This window comes from Nicotiana sylvestris, chromosome 2, assembly GCF_000393655.2.
Source record: "Nicotiana sylvestris chromosome 2, ASM39365v2, whole genome shotgun sequence".
NCBI classification, from domain to species: Eukaryota; Viridiplantae; Streptophyta; class Magnoliopsida; order Solanales; family Solanaceae; genus Nicotiana; species Nicotiana sylvestris.
This window is the reverse complement of record NC_091058.1, coordinates 90,260,565-90,278,531: the sequence shown is the minus strand read 5'-3', so window position 1 is coordinate 90,278,531 and position 17,967 is coordinate 90,260,565. Positions and strand designations below refer to the sequence as shown.

Genomic DNA, 17,967 nt, shown 5'->3' with positions numbered 1-17,967 from the left:
GTCTTTTGTGCTGGTGTATTTTTTTGTTCATCGCGAACGCGATTGTATTGACGCGTTCGCGGAAGAGGAGGCCTGGGCAGATTATAAAATACTCTATTTCGAGGGTTTCAGCCATTTTTACATTTTTGGAGCTATGGAGCTTAGACTGAGTCGATTCTTGGAGCAATTTTCACCATATGAATTGGGGTAAGTGTTCTCTACTCGGTTTTGGTTACATTCCATGAATTTATCATCGATTTTAGTTTTTGGTTGATGAATTTTAAAGAGAGAATTGGGGGTTTTGGCCTAAAGTTTCATAATATAAATTTTTGAGTTTTAAACACCGATTTGGAGCCGGATTTGAGTGAAACTAGTATGGTTGGACTCGTAATTTAATGGGTTAGCAAATTTTATGAGTTTCGTCGGATTCCGAAGTACGGGCCCAGGCGTAATTTTTTGCCGGATTTGGGATTTGATGTAAGATTCAATATTTATCATTTGGAATTGTTTCCTTGGGCTTTAATTGATATATTTGAGTTGCTTTTGGCTAGTTTTGAGCAGTTCAGAGGTCGCTATGTGCGTGATGGAATTCTTGGAACATCACTTGGCTTGCTCGGTATTGGAATTAACTTGATCGATGTAAGTAACTCTTCTAAACTTAGTGTTGAGGGTATGAAATCCCAAATTACGTGCTATGTGATTGATGATGAGGTGACGCACATGCTAGGTGACGGGCGTGTGGGCGTGCACCCGGTGAATTATGACTCCTTTGTTTTTATGGCACTATTTAGTGGCCCTATTTTGTTGATATCTGTATTTTCACCACGTGATTAAGTAACTGAACTGTGAATCATGCTAGCTATCATGTTTAGGCTTTATGGTGATATTGTTAGGACCCATAGCGATCTCTTCTTACTGTCATCTTACTGATTTCATTGATATATCGTACTCAGTCATATTCATGCATTCATATCATATCTCAATCTCAGTTGTTGTGTATTGATACATGATATCATTGTTGTCGGGCTAGTTTCATGATATTGTGAGATCGTGAGTGAGACTAGAGAGAGTGTGACTGAGAGAGGCTGAGAGCCTGTTTATGAGTGACAATTATGGGATCGGACTACACACCACAGCAATTATATTGATGATTATGATAGTGTTTGGGCTGTAAGAGCCCCTCCGGAGTCTGTACACACCCCCCAGTGAGCGTGGATGATGCTATTGAGGGATGGATTTCTTTGGACATGGATTTGTCCGAAGTACTTGATACCTTGAGATGGATTTCTCCACAGGGTTGGATTGCCCCTTTTTCCTCGGTACTGGGTGACTTATAGTCGGTGATTTATATGTTCTGAGATGGATTTCCCTGGGTCGTATGGGCCATATACAGTACCGAGTGGTTGAGCATGATGAGTGAAAAGTGTGAGACAGTGAGATTGGGTACTCGGAGAGTGTGAGTACATAATTCATCTCTGAGATACATGGCATTGGCATGCACACATGACATACAGGCATAGAGATGCATTTTTCCTCATGTTGTACGGTATCACGTCATTCATAATTTTTTTAGACACATTGATATATGGGTATAGAGAGGTATTTCACACTTGCTATCTGGAAATAAAACGAAACATCCAATTTATTGTGGAAAGAATTTTTGGAAAAATTTATAGTTTTCAACTATCTCATATTTTACGATAATTCCGGTAAAGGATTTGATGTTTTCACTGATATTCTTGAAAAGTGAAATTATTTTCGAAAAAATTATAAAAAAGATGTGCATTTATATCTCTGAGTTACTTTCTTATTTATATGCTCTATGTTGTTATGAACTGTTATTGATTTTTGGTGTTGGACCCGACCTATGTTCTAGCTCATCACCGCTTTCAACTTAAGGTTAGGTTTGTTACTTACTCAGTACATGGGGTCGGTTGTACTGATACTATATTTTTACACATTGCATGCAAATGTTGGGTGATGTTGTTGCTTTGCTCGATGATTGCCGGATTTGAAGATGTACTTGCGATCTTGTTGTAGCTGCCTCTTGTTCATGGTAGCCAAAGAATTAATAAAACTCTATTTATGTACTTTTCAAACAGAAGATGTATTTACTTCATATCAGCTTTGTAAACTCTATTCTTAGAAGCTCATGATTTGTACTACCAGTCCTTAGAAAAAGTATAAGATTCAGAAAATTCCTTTTGTTAATTGTCTTGTTAATATTATTGAAATTGGATAATTATTAGTTGACTTACCTAGCGGGTTAGGTTACGTGCCATCATGACTAGTGAATTTTGGGTCATGACACGACATTTTTTTCTCTCTCTGTTTGAAGGATTGAAATACTCCGAAGAACAATTTAGGCACAAGCAAAAAATTCAGCAAAAGTTATATAGAAGAAATTTATTAAACTAGGGAGAGAAGGTGGTAGGAGGCTTTTTCACAACTCATAAACTCTTGAATCTCTCTACATCGTAGTTACCTCTCTATAATACAAAATATATAGTAACACCCCTATTTATAATACTACAAACTAAATTTGACTAGAATTTAGAAAATTTATTCCTACATGAATATGGTTAACAAAACCTAACTAGACATAAATTAAATAAACTAGCAAATACTAAATCCTAGATAATGTAGGAATACTAATTAATCTTGGTTTAATTTCCAACAACCTGCCTTAAATCAAGATCTTCAAACTTGATCATGCCATGAGTAACATCAAGCCTGGTAGAAGTCAAATACCTTATATCTCTACCAATTCCCTAAAATATGTTGCATCAAAAAAGTCGTGAGTATCATCTTTAGTTAATTTCAATTTCTCTTCAATATTAGCCATATATGATTTGGCTTTAACTATGGTAATTCCCTTCAAAATATCGTCAACATATTTTTCCTTTACACTGAAATCATCTACTTTTCTTGTTGCCTTGTAGTTAGACTTGTACAACCATCCAACTTCAATTTTCTATTCTATAGGATCAAGAGTAATGCCACTAATAAACATTCATCGTGCTCCTTAAAACATGCAATCTCGAGCAATGGTACGAAAAGATTGCATCTTCAATATCTATAATCATACATTGTTGTGGTTCTGGATCCCAAGCTATTTCTATCTCAATCTTGGGTAGATCAATATAAACTTTCTCTTGATGCACTCTCTTGCTCATTACTAGGTTCATTTTCAATATCATCAAATAATTTTTCTAGTGAAACACCAACGTCTTTTGGACGGATCCCTTGCAACCAAATCTTCCTTTTTATCAACCGGAGAATTTTTTGGCAGATCAATTTGAATACTATTTGACTTCCCTTCGTATTAATAGAATTTCTATCATAACAAAAATTACATGTACCTTCTCTTCTTTTCTCCTCTGTTTCTGAATTTTGGCTTTCTTGATTTATATTCGTCATCTTTGATGTGTCTTCTTTTTCTTTTGGTTGATCATCTTTTTCTTGTAATGCCTCCTCCAATGTCTCATCTTTGTTTTGATTCAATGATCTCTCATATGTCACCAATTCACTTTTTAAATTATTAAGTTTGAGAGTGCTAAGATCTTTGGTAGCCTCACGAATAACTTTCTTGTTGCTAAACTTTAAACTTAGAGACTGCAATATTTTCTTTAACAATTTTAACTTCTTCCAATACTTCTCCATTGGCCCTTACACCATTGACTATTTCTTCAATTCTTGTAAAAAATTCTTTGACAGACTATGTTGGTCTCATACGAGCCAATTCAAATTGACTCCTAAACTCTTGCAGTTTCTCCTTCTTTATGTCAGCAACTTTTCGATATGACTTCACCAAGATTGTCCAAGCCTCCTTTGATGACTTTGCATGCAAATATATTTTTGATACATGCAATTCGACCTTAATAGCGAGATAGTAGCGTGCCTTATAATCTGAATGTCTTTTCTTCTCCAATTGCATAGCTGCATCATCTGTCAATGTTGTGCCTTCTAGGGGTTCCTCAAATCCTTTTTCAATAATGGGCCATAATCCAACAACATTGAAAAAACATTTCATATATTGATACCAGTCTTCAAAATTATTTTTGCCATCAAACTTGAAAACGTGGCAATCATGTAAATATGGAGTATCCATAAATTTTTTAGGATCTTCACCGACTCTGACAGAATCTCACACAGGCTCTGATACCAATTTGAAGTATTGAAATACCACGAAGAACAATTTAGGCACAAGCAAAAAATTCAGCAAAAGCTATATAGAAGAAATTTAGTAAACTAGGGAGAGAATGTGGTAAGAGGCTTTTTCACAACTCATAAACTCTTGAATCTCTTTACATTGTAGTTACCTCTCTACAATAGAAAATATGTAGTAACATCCCTATTTATAATACTACAAACCAAATTTGACTAGAATTTAGAAAACCTATTCCTACATGAATATGGTTAATAAAATCTAACTAGACATGAATTAAATAAATTAGTAAATATCAAATCCTAGACAATGTAAGAATACTAATTAATCTTGGTTTAATTTCCAACACTGCTTGTAGTTCTTTCATTAGTTAATACTCCCTTCGGTCGAGAGATTTTTTATTATTTGGCACACTCCTTAATAAAATACTAACTCCTAGAAAAAAAGTATTGTAACTAAAATCCATAATTAAAATTTACATATTTTTAACTTAATATATTGGGATATGTAAATAAGGGCAAATTTTAAAAAGTTAAAGTTAATATTTTCTTGATTATGTAAAAGGTCATTTATTTTGAACCAAAATAAAAAGGCAAAAAAATTATTTATTACGGAGCGGAGGGAGTAAAATTCTTTTATTTATCAATAAAAAAATGTCCTAAATGCACTAACTTGCATGATGTTTGAGATCACCTTATTAATTAACTTACACACGTGTCATGAATTTACACAAGTATATGACCCATTGGGTTTAAGGGGTTGGTTCAATGATGAGGGTTCCTTCTTAAACTCGAAGGTCCTCTAAGCTTACCATTTTCCTTTGCCTACCATTAACCACTCCAGAGAAGAAAACAAATAAATTAGCAAAAAGGGTATTTATATCTCACATGTAATTGCGTAGATGGCTGATCTATCAATTGAATGGACGAATTATATTTAAATCTTAACGAGAGATCTTAAATTAAACTTGTTTAATATAATTTTTATATATATTCTGCGTCTTATGTCATTATATGTTTTAATTTTTCTTTTCAATTGACAATACAGTCAATCCATTTAATTTTTATTGATAGAGTCAATCCATTTTATTTTTCTTTTCTAATTTTTCCTGTTGATATGTTTAGTAAACTAATGCGTTGAAATTGTCAATCTTCAAAGTTGTTTTATTTACGAGAAGAAAAAACCAACCAATGCTATATGCTCTTTATCTATCAACTGATTTGATCTGATGATATATAATTATGTACTTGCCATTTGAGTAATGAAGTAAGCTAAGTAGCGTACTAGTACTCTGTGAGTATCTGTATTCCATTTAATTTCGTGCAGCAGTAGCCAGTAAGTCTCTGTCTTCGATTTTCTTGTGGTTTTCACTCAGCTGACTTAGACTTTTGCAATTTCATGGAAAGGAGACTGAGTCACATGCATATCAAGGGTTCCGATTAGAATTTGTAGATACATTTTAATGAGTTAATTACTTAATATGTTTTTATTGTAATTACTTAAATAGCCATCCAAGTTAGTAACTAGAGGCGCTTAAAACAGTTGTTCTGATCAATTTAAGTAGATTACCCTTTGTTTTGTTAATTCCATTATTTTATAACTTCATATCCATCACTATTTATACATAGCTTTATCCCATTTTCTTCTTGCTTAGGTCGATCTCTTTTCTTTTCCTTTCCTTTCTAACCAAAATCAACATCTAAACCAACTACTTGAATTTCAATAAGATTTCTTAAAACAGTAAAAAATCAGAAATATTTGTTTATGATATGGTTGAGTACAGACATTATCCATTCATCCGCAGGAACCTTGTTAATCCAATTCAGTACACAAAATCGTCCCAACCGATCTTTTAGCTTAGAAAAGTCGTATGATATTATTTTTATCCTCTTAATCTGGACCTTTACCATTTACTATTTAAAAGTAAAAAGAGAAAAAGAAAATTATATTTTTGTATATTAGCCTTTCAATATCTAGCAATTAATTTTTCCCTAGCATATGGAAATAGTCAAAATTAACCCAGAGAAATTTGAAATAGCTAAATATACCTTTTCCTTTTTTTCTTTCAAGGTCATTATCCATGGACACTACTTAAGTTACTATCATCAAGTTTTCTACTACTACTTCCTTCCAATCGGTATTTACACTTGACAAACAAAGACACAAATGTTGTGCTTTTAAAATACAACAGCAAGGCAATAAAGGCCTACAGAAGAAGAATAAAAGCAAGCTAGTAAACAATCCGGTATGGCTAGCTGTAGACGCTTTCATTACATTTAATTTAATGGCAGTCGTAGCATATATTGCCACATATATAAATACTGCTATATATATATACAGAAGACACACCATATAAAACTAAATTAATGAATTATAAATAAATTTGCTGGCCAATAAATGCATGTTGTTATGTGATGGTCTACCAAACTGGGCGAGTCCCGAATTTAACTATTGAAGGAATTTCTAATATATATTTATACTAGCGGTATTTTCCGCGAAGAAATCAGTAAAATTATTATATAAACTTGTTTTTTGTAAATTTAGTTAATATAAAAATAAATTTTTCGTGTATATGTATAGAAAATTATTTTTATAAATTAATTGATTAAACAAAAAAGATAAATCTTTGCTCAATTAGGTCAGTAACCTATTCATATCATTAATTTTACATAACTATATATAGTGTACAATGTGAATAAAATCAGTCAATTTTGAGATATTTGACTTAGAGCGATGCCAAATTTTGTTTTCATATTTGCTTATCCTAGGTTTGATTTCTCTAAAGCACTTGTGTGTGTAATTTGCTCTAGAATATGATTCTGTGAAGATTTAGTTTCAAATTGACTATCCTACGTTTGATCACTCGAAAAACACTTAGTGATGTTTTCATATGCTTTTTAATTACTTCAAAATCAGCGAAACATTTTTATACTAAATCTATTTCTTAATATTTTAAACAAAATAATTATCTCTTTGACCATAAAGTGAGAGGGAAAATAAAAAGGAAAGACAAGTTGTTTGACCATAAAATTAGAATAAAGGAAATTAAACACCTTAAAATGTCTTCCACATGAGGAAACTATATACCAACACTTAGACATATATACAACTATGGAGTATATGGTTAAATGCTTACATTAGAATCAACTATGTTCCAACTTAATCCTAATTGAAAGAAGAGCTCAAAGAAGTTTAAGCTTCAAGTTGTAGTACTCATAATGCAGTCCCAGATAGTAAATTTGGAGACTTTCATAAATTGGAAACAGGCAATCCATGTCAAATTGAAATACACAAAAAACTTGAGAGACATAGTTTATAGGGAGACTATATATATTCTAAGTTTGTGAAGCATATACGGTCAAACCTCTCTCTAACAGCCTCGTTTGTTCCGAATATTTTTGGATGTTATAGCGAAGTGTTGTTATAGAGAACATATATTATAATATAACATAAAAATTGGTTGCGGAAAAACTTGGCTGTGCATGTGATATTTTTTTTAAAAACAAATTCTGGTTATGAAGTGTGTGATATCTGTCCTCGGCCATATCAGAATGATACTAAGAAATATTGATGAAAGTCTTATTTTCGCGTTTAAAACACTTGCAAGAGGATACATTTATACTATCTGCCACCAGATTGATTATCAATTGCCTTAGCAATTTGGAATATGTTGTAGCATCTAGATAAGAACTGAAATCTTTAGCTGGTAATTAAAGAGGCCAGGGAAACCTATTTTGAAAAGGAGAGAAAGAAACGGGACAACTTTCACAAGAATCAAAACCAAGCTTTTCAATAACATAATATGCAGAAGCATTAAATCCTTAATCACACACCAAACAAAAGAGTATTTATCCTTAGAACTTTGGAGAACATATCCTAAATCACACACCAAACAAGAGTATTTTAAATTAAGAAATACAAGGTGAAGATTTAATAAAAACAAAACACTTCCATTAACATAATCTAGATCTTAAATGTATATATATCTCTTCCAATGTATTCCCAGAGTTGATTGCAAATGCAATTAGTATATTTCATGCAATACAATAACTAACGCTTAGCAGGAAAAAAAACAAAATGCATGACTTAACTAAAATCGTGACATAACTTCCTTGTAAACTCATATATCGTGCAACTTTTGAATTCAAACAACCTAGTTTCTCAAGGAAATTGAGTTACAGTCATACCCGACAACACATGCACTATGAATATGAATGAAGAATATATTGCAAAACAATCATAAGTAACCATTAAAATATATCCGAAGTAATCAGGAAACAAAAGTAAGTCATGACATCTTCTTGGCTTGTTCCCCCAATCACAATCTATATATCTATATAATCATGATATCTATATATCGAACCAATTCAAACCGATATAGTTGGTTTGATTTGATTTTGATAAAAACCAAACCAACCCGATCCATGTACACCCTAAACGAGTTATTGCACACCCCCTTTAAGAAAGACATTTAATTTAATCACATGAGTATTTATTTAAACTATCTTGTTATCACCGCACACATTTATTTAAAATCTTGAATCCCTTCTTCCTTCTCCCTTGTCACTTCTGGTTAGAGGAGAGGGGGGCAGAGGACATAGTAGAGTAGCAAGATTTGACATGTCAACGCTAATTAGGTCAAGTAATTCACATCCAAAATGAGATTCTAGACTTATATCCAACTCCCAACCACTTAACGCGATCGTCATTTTTCTTTATATCCCTTTCTGTACAGCACAAAAATACGATCACTTTCAATTATAAAGCTAATAGGCAATGGGTAGTCATATTTATTGCCCCTCCCCCACGGGGTTCTTTTGTCATATTTGGTATCTTAATCAAGTCAACCCTTTCCGCGAGTTTACATAAATTTTCAACTACTAAAAGCTTTTATGGAGTTTCACATTTTGACTTGGTGTAAAAACGACATCACAAGAGAAAAAAAAAAGGGTGAAAAAATGATTAGCCTACCATGCTTTCTTTGCTACATCATCGATATAACTTTCACAATACATGTTTTCGATATGAAATAAACAAATAAATTGAGAAGTAGATGAAATAATCCCTAAACAGAAAAATCTTCTCAACTGAAAGGTTTGAATAGGACGAAGAGTTAAAGTCAGCTTCCTCCTCAAAGCCCCAAACTTTTCAACTTTCCTAATAATACAGTTTGGACCATTGATTAACTTGATTGGTATATGAAATAAAATGGAAAGGGACCTAAACCAAACTGGACTTCAAAGAACTGCTGTGTCATTACTCTAGTAGTTGCTCACTTAAGACACCTCAATTTGACTTCAAAGTGTGAGCGGCTGGCTACACACGTTCACACATACAATTACAACGACTACTATAGCACCTCAAAAAACTAGAAAAGGAGAGACAATGAAACAAACACAAACTCCTCAATGACTCCCCCCACAAAAATATCACTTGCTTGTGATTAGTAGCCATTCCCCCAAAAAGGGAGAGGGTGGATACAATTTAGCTCGCGCGAAGCACGAGGAGTAATATAGTATTACCGTTCAGTTCACATGACAAACCAAACATCATTAAGTTCCAAATTCTGCAAAGCGCTATATCTCCATTACATCATATGATAATATCAATCTGAAGCCATAGCACAGGATTTTCAATTAACAAATTACACATGCAAGCTCAGATCTACAGAGCTCCCATGGAGTCTACTGGAAGGTTCTGAGGGAGGAGAAGAAAGGAACAGGAGATAGGGATAGAGAGAGCAGAAAGATCCATGTGTTTTCTGTAAAAATGAGAACCTTCAACTGATTTCATTAACTGTACAAGTATATATACATGTTGACTATTTGACCAAGCTAATTTCTAACTAAGCTAGCTAACCGCTAACTAAGTATACAATCCAATAATGAATGTATGAATAATAACTATACTCAATATCAATTGGTCATAGAAATGAAAGTCACAACTTTTTTCCTACAGATAAACACTTTGGATAGAGCAAGTAGACCTTATGCCCGCCAAAAAATAAAATAAAGGAGAATTACGAACTTGATATCCATCCCTCTACCTATTATATTCATTCTTATGTTTTATTTCCACAAATATTGAAGGAAAGACCAGCTTATACATAGGCATGACCAATGCATTGGGGAAAGGTTAGCTCAATTAAGGGGTACTCATTTCTTTCTATCACCAAGTATTCGGATCTCTTTGAAGGTAAAACGTTTGTCACTAAACATTTCATTTTAGACATAAGAAAACAATGTATAAAACATAGTTAACCACGTCAGACACGAGAACCACTTACTGGATCTGTCCCTCTTATGATACGCAGATAACAAACAATACCCAAACAAAGGTGGTGCAATCAGAGAGAGCAGGGATCGGGGTCACAGAAATAAAGGTAACTCGAAAATAATGAAAATTGAGATAAGGCCAATCAAAATCCACATGAAATGGGCTAAAATAGGAGAGAGTGGCCTCCTACTAGTTCTGCTATGCTCAGCCGTACAAGGTAAATCACAAGTGTTACGCAGACTTGAAACTATAAGCATCTTTCCTATTTGGAAGTGAAACTAAAATCTTCCATTTAAAGATTCTCTGTGGAAACAACTATATGGCCCTTCCAAAAATGTACTCCAAGAAAATCACCGAAGTACTATAGATTTTTCTTTTCTCTAACTATTTGACTAGAAAGCTTCAGAAACTCCCATTGTTTCATGTTTGCGTACATAAAAATAAAAAAGAACTGAGAGAAACAGAGTAGCATCATCACTGCCTCAAAGAGGTAAGGATACCTTCTTGGTGGAGTTACCATCAAGTAAACAATATGCAGAAGAAGAGAGCTGGTGATGAGAAAATATTTTAAAGTTGTAAAATGAGAGCGGGTCTCCCTTATGTCTTTTCTTTGAACAGGTGCGTTGTACAGGAGGACAAAGAGACCATATAAAGCAATATATGGAAGAATCAGTTCATCACGCCTTAGAAGAGGGAACAGAGAGAGCAAGGCAAAATATGTTAGCCAGCGAAAAATAAGAGGCTCATCTATCGCCAAGAAGCTTGCTGGAAGAAGAGGCAGCAGAATAGATTTCTCATGAACTGTATATCAACCAAAAAAGCATCAATTAGTGTTATACTGAGAGAAGCCAATCACATATAAGTAGAAACACTAACAGATATGGGAAACAAACTAATTTTTTGTACCTTGAAATGAGAAGAAGTAGAATGATAAAGCACTGCTGAGCAGTCCAAACAGAAAGTTTCTTCTGCTTGGCGCCAATATTAACAGCATCATTGAGGGTAGGCACGTGGAAACAGTTGAAACAAGACTAAGAATCCTTAGTGCTTGGGTACTGAACAATCTCTTCCACTTCACAATGACTGAAGTGGTACACCAGAAGTTAGCCACATAATCCTCGTATATGCCCCTCTCAAAAGGAGCTAGGCGGGAAAGAACCTGCATCAAGCATCAAAAGAAACTGATTAATAATTCCGCAGATCGTGATGATCTTTGCCAAACAAGATGGACAAGGACTCAATCCTCAATCAAGTCGGCAATTTCTAATCAAGAAAGAAGACATAAATATAATCAGGTTACAACTTTCGTGCCATTATGCTACGAGGGTGTATTAGCACTGTTAACAATCTCCCAAACAACTTCTTTAAACTAAAAGTATAGCTCAAAATTCCTGAAATTTAATTATTTAATGGTCATTGTATAAAGGGATAATTTTACATAAATACAACTCACACATCTGACTTGCAACATAATAGCCCAGTTATAAATTTACAAATCTGTAGCCCAAAAATAGTCAGCTAATATTTGTAAAAAGAGTATTTTTTAGATTTTTTATTCGGCAACGGAGTTTAATCAGGATAATTATCTTATTTAGATGAAGTCACGAGATTTTCTAATTCTTCTGTCGTATAATTTCTCCCCCAATTTGTCTTTACTGCTGCAAGTTGTCCCCCAATTTTTCGTTGATTCTACTTATATTGTAAAATTTAGAAACAATTGCTGCAAGTTCGTGATTTGGCTAAGAATCAACAAGAAAAGTAGATTTATACATGAATTATTCCAAAAAAAGGAAGAAAACATGAAAAAAAATTAATTTGATTATACATATGCGGTACATGTATAATGATGTATAACTATGTATAAACTTGTATATGGAATGTATAATAATGTATATCAAAAGAATAAGAGAAAGAGAAGAAGAAGATAAGTGATGTTATGAACATATATACACATTTATATATAATTATATATATTTATACACATTTATACACAATTATACAATAATGTATAAGTGTGTATAAATAGTGGTTATACAATATTTATACCAGAACACATCTAATATTCAATATTACACCTCTATTTCAGTATCAAAATATCAAAAGAGAGTTTTTCAGAGGAAGTTAGATCTGAAAATTAAAGAGGAGAGAAGATGGAGATGGAATTGTTTTATAAAAGAAGATAAAACTGGAACATCATCTGAAGAACTTGAAAAATGTCTGAATACAACACAAGACCTCTTTTTCATTCTTCGGTGACTTTACTGACTTCATCGTCGACCTATTTACCTTGAAAATTGAAGGAAAAAAATGGAGGATGTCTGCAACTCTTCAACCTCTTTCCAGCAATTTGAGAAGAATAAAAAATTATTAATGGAGGATAAACGCATTTTGTCTTAAAAAAATTCACATTGCACAAAAAAAAAGAGGACTGTTGTTATTACAGTATAGAAATAGCAATTTAGTCTCCTTGAGGAGATGTTTATTACAGTAATGGAAAAGGCCTTCCTGTTAGGTTGAATGAAAGAATGACTGCTGCTTCTAAAAGAGGAAGAAGCATTTGGATATAGGTTTTGGTGAAAAGTTGAAGAAAGACAAAAGAAGGATAAAGGAGGCTAGGTTAACCAATGAAAATGGGCTATGCATTATTTGCAAAATGGGCTATGTCGGGTAAAGTTCCAAAATATGGGCTATTTTTTGTTCTGAAATTGGGCCGACTGACATAGAGTGTAATTCTGTCTTGTATAAATTGGGTAACCCAGGGATGCAACCTAGCAATCAATGAAGTAGGATGAAAATCATAGGAGACCAGAGTTCAACTCCCAACATAGGCAAAAAGGCCAGGTAATTTTTTTTTCAATTTTCACAACCCTTGGTGGGGAAAGTTACTCGATACTAGTGTTGGTGGGAGGTAGTAGACTCAGTGGAATAGTCAAGGTGCACGCACGCTAACCAAACACCACCACTTTCAAGAAAAATATAAATTGGTAAACGACTTCAATGGTACATTAACCTGACTGTTGTGACTTCTGCGCACTTGATTTGACATGAACTAAGTGGCTCGAGAGGATGTCGAATGGGGTATCTACCAAGTTACAAGAGAGACAGAGCTTGCTCTTAGTAATCACTACAGTTATGTCTCAATTTAACTTTTAGTTCTTTACTGCTATCATGTGTTATCCACCAAATCCTCCTCACGAACATCTAAAAAATACACTCAGACAGAGAAACTCACCAACTAGGTGAACTTTCATGAGAAATCAAAAGGCAAGAAAGATGAAACAATCCGCAGAATTTCTCATCACATAGACAAGTAAAACCTCAGGTAAGCAGACCCTGTACATGATCATCTTACTAGTGTTCTCATTCACTCAAACCTCTTTTTGGAATTTTCCTCCTGTACTTTACCTCTAAAAGGTTGTTACTCATATATCTAATTTAAGAAAGCCCACTATAGTAATTCCCATTCTCCTATAGAAAAAGTAAACGAGAACACACGTTTTCAAGTATACTTACCTTTCAACGCTAACTCAGTCTTCCTTATACATTTATTAGATATGACTAGAAATCAATTCTTATTTATATGCAAATTCCACCGTGGGCGTGAAATTACCCTGTCTCTGCATAAGTCATTCCCATCCAAACCCTTCTGGGTATTATGGTAACATCTTCGGTTGCCACTCTAACGCCATCATGAGGCACTAACAACGCTTTTTTTTATAAAACTGAAAAAGATATCTAACGCAGTAAAAAACTGCTAAAGCATCTTCAGTATGTTGTTATGAATTTCTAGTGTAATCAATATCGATAATCCCGAAATGTTTTAGTGTACACGCAAGTTTTCCAGATGCAATAAGCAGATTCAAGACAATATGGTAGAATCATTGTTTTAAAAGCAAAGGTATGACATTTTACCTCTATCTGGCAGGGATATAAACCCTAAGGAAAGACGCGTGACAGCCTAGAGTTTTGAAATTGTATACGTTAGTACACTGAGATACTATTTCAATAAAAAAAATACTAAAAAAGGTTAGAAATGAGATAATGCTCATCATTGCTAAAGAATCTTTGTTATATTTTTCTATTGATAAGCGAGAAATTCCCTTGTGCCCATGTTGTACGGTTCGAAACTCGGTGGATAATAGGTCCGCCCTTCCTCCCTTCTCCATTAACATACCAAGCTTTTGTCTGTAGCAGGGTTCGAACCTGTTAGATGCACCTAATCCACACATCACGTGTTGCGCTCTTACTACTAGACCAAAGTCCTAGGGTAAAAAGAATCTTTGCTAAATTAAATAATTTTTTATATGACATTGTTCTTTTCTCATAGAAATCAATTAAATGGTGAAAAAATTATCATACTTAGAAAGAAAAGCTCCATTTTCACATAAACCTAGGCACTAGTATTGGCATTGCGATTTTTTTTGCACTCCCATTTTTTCACCAAAAGTTAAACTTACAGCAAATGTTTATATAAGATTGTTAGCTAGTTAAGTGTAAAATAGTCATACATAACGTCATATAGTGTTAATCTCCGACGTCATAAATATAGCTATACAGTATACACGTTGTACAATGTGCCTATAAAAAGATATCGTAAGACATAAGAATTCATGTCTTCACTCAATTCTTTCCTATTTCATTTACTTCTCAGAAAGACTTCAAAATAAGTATATCATCTATTTTTGTTATATTTTTAACAAAATTGAGGCCAAAAGGTATCTGACTTGCTTAGGCTTTTGATTTACCTCAAGCAATTTCAGCTCGTCCTTCACTAAGGCAAGCCTTAGCACGAGTCCTTATTTTGAAAAAACAGATATAACAATGGTAACTCCTCTAACTAGTAGCTGGGGAGATTTTAGGATATTGGACGTCATCTTTCAAACCAATGGTACCAATAACCCAAAGCACGTAAATCATGATTCAATGTACTTGTAATTTAAAGCACCATCCTTTTACCTCCAAAGGTGCTTCCAAAGAATAAAGATATGGCCACCAAAGAACAATGAACGTTCCTAACACCGCCAAGCCCAATTTCAAGACCTCAAGAAAAGGATTCTGCCGCCTTAAGCATTTACCAAAGAGATAGCCAAAAAATGCAGGTGCAAAATAGGCACTCATCTGCATAAATCAAGATCTTTAAGTAATATTTGATAATACATCAGAGCTAAGAGCTACACAGCGATAACTTTAAAGAGTAACTCCCAATAATTCTAGTAGATATTCAACCATGATAACAAACCTTTGGCATAAGTTTAAAATCACATCAAGTTACTCAAGCAAGATATCATAACTTCAGCATCAAACTAAAAAAGCACGTAGCTAAATATGATTCCAGGTAATTATTACCATACCATTCAAACCATACTTTTGTCATTACCATACCATTCAAATTCGTACAAGGAGATCTACTAAGTATGAAGATTTTGACGTGTCAACCGGTCAGCTTAAGGACATCAACATGTAGTCAAATCCATCAAACTCATAAATTACCCTACTTCCTCTCTTAAGCAATTCTGTCCTTTTCATCTCTGGAAAATGACTCTACTTCCTCTCTTTAGAAATTTTGTCTGTTCATCTCTCGAGAATGGCCCTACTCCCTCTCTTAGCACCTCTATCCTTTTCATCTCTAAAATTGGCTTCATATTGTTAGAGTCCCACATTGATTGAGGGTGTGAATGTGTTCTAGTTACATAGTATTGGATAATCCTCATCTCATAAGCTACCTTTTGGAATTGAGTTACGTCCAAAATCCATTTTTTCCTAAGACATGGGATACTACCAAATACAAATGAGCATAGCCGTTCAGTCACCACTCAGAAATCAAGCACGGCCAGCACCTCAACATCACAGAGTACAAAGAGATACTAGGTTTTTGACATTAATATAATTGTACGTCTTAGCTTTTCCAGCGGGAAATGAAAAGTAAACGTGAACGCCCACAATTTGGTATTTCCATATCCAACTATACAAGAAAAGATATGCACAAAGCACATATTCAGATTTGCTTTGAGGTAAATATGCACAGACAGGAATAGTACCTGTTTATGGTTAAGAGAAAGGGTGAACAAGATAGAACCAAAAATGTCTCTATCAGATAGGATTGCAGAAACAGCAGCAACAGTAAACCCCAAGCTAATACAATTATACTGCATCAAAGAAATTGAAATCGAAAATCAAATGAACAAAAACTTCAAAATCCAAGTGGCAAATCACAGACCACGAGAGACATGGATTCAAGTACCTGAAAATGACCATGATCAATCAATATGAGACATGGATTCAATAAAATCATGGCAAAGTGCCACATATTACCACTTTTCGGCCCGTCATGAGTAGCAGAGTAATAAACAGTAACAAAATAAATAACAGCGGGAAAAAATATTAGGACGTCGGATAATAACACTGTCCACCGCATCAACAATTTTCTGCATAAAAAACGCATCAAATTCTTTTATTATCTCATCTCCCAGTAGATACTCCGAAAAAAATCAGAACTTTGAAGTTAAGTCATACCCAATATAAGATTCGTAGCCGCGGGAAGTGAAGAGTGCAACTGACTGTGGATCAAAAAATCTAAGGAAAAGACCATGAATGTAGCTTTGATACGCTGTAAGAGGAGGGTAATCAAGACCCCAATATTTCAGATCATTGACAGTACTATTTCGGTACCATTCTTTAACAGGGAGATTGAGTGTGATCTCCATCCAATGACGCTGAGCTTCGTAATCTCCGTATTTGGGAGGAGTTCCAGCGCCTGAATAAGGGTGGATTGATACTGCTACTCGGACTAAAATTGCAAAGAGAGTGATGCAAACGAAGGAAGCTGTAGTGCCCCTTGGAGTCAGAAAAGACCAGAGGTTCGATTCGGAATCGTCACTTGTTGGATTCGCTGCTTTTTTCTTCTTCTCCATTTTACTCTGAGAGATTTCCACCGGAGAAAAAACAATTAGGAACTTAAAACTCAATTTGGGCGGAGACGAAGAGCGCAATCGGTTGGCGGAGGGGGGGAAATTCAATCAACCCGAAAAGGAATTCGGGCTGCTCCTTTCGTGTAAATAAACTACAAGTACTCCATGTTTAACGGACTTTTATATAAACAATAAAGACCGTAAAGTAAAAACAAGTATACAGAAACTGATATATTATTCGAATTCAAACTGATGAATCTAATGAACTGAAATCTCTTCTATTTATAGAAGAAAGGAAGCTGATGTGTAAGTTATTACTATACCAGATATAAATAATTTTTTACTGAGCAATATTTATCTATAACGAGTACTAAAAGGATAAGCTCATTATACCAGGTATAGATAATCTTCTACTGGAGGTAATATTTATCCATAACGAAATACTGAAAGGATAAGCTTATTGTACCCGGTATAGATAATCTTCTACTGAGGATAATGTTTATCCATAACGGAGTACTCAAAGGATAAGCTCATTGTACCTGGTATGGATAATCTTCTATCAGGGGTAATATTTATTCATAACGGAGTATCAAAAGGATAAACTTATTATACCCGGTATGAATAATCTTCTATCGG

General features: G+C 34.1%; 1 protein-coding gene across 1 annotated transcript; it reads right to left on the bottom strand.

The window, feature by feature from the left end:
- Positions 1 to 10,530: 10,530 nt before the first annotated feature.
- Positions 10,531 to 17,469, bottom strand: LOC104233050 (probable dolichyl pyrophosphate Man9GlcNAc2 alpha-1,3-glucosyltransferase). The gene is made up of 6 exons (XM_009786358.2): positions 16,937 to 17,469; positions 16,665 to 16,848; positions 16,462 to 16,569; positions 15,380 to 15,541; positions 11,330 to 11,582; positions 10,531 to 11,224 (listed from the first exon to the last, which is right to left on the bottom strand). The coding sequence occupies exons 1-6, from the start codon at positions 17,332 to 17,334 to the stop codon at positions 10,785 to 10,787; spliced, it is 1,545 nt and encodes a 514-aa protein (XP_009784660.1). The 5' UTR covers positions 17,335 to 17,469; the 3' UTR covers positions 10,531 to 10,784.
- Between the last annotated feature and the right edge of the window lie 498 nt (positions 17,470 to 17,967).

What these genes read in the sequence shown, in the direction of transcription:
- LOC104233050 (XM_009786358.2), bottom strand. Translation starts at nt 17,334, where the DNA reads ATGGAGAAGAAGAAAAAAGCAGCGAATCCAACAAGTGACGATTCCGAA. An exon ending in TTGATCATGGTCATTTTCAG is followed by an intron (nt 16,570 to 16,664) that starts GTACTTGAATCC and finishes TCTTTGATGCAG; the next exon opens with TATAATTGTATTAGCTTGGG. An exon ending in CTTTGGAAGCACCTTTGGAG is followed by an intron (nt 11,583 to 15,379) that starts GTAAAAGGATGG and finishes TGCTTGATGCAG; the next exon opens with GTTCTTTCCCGCCTAGCTCC.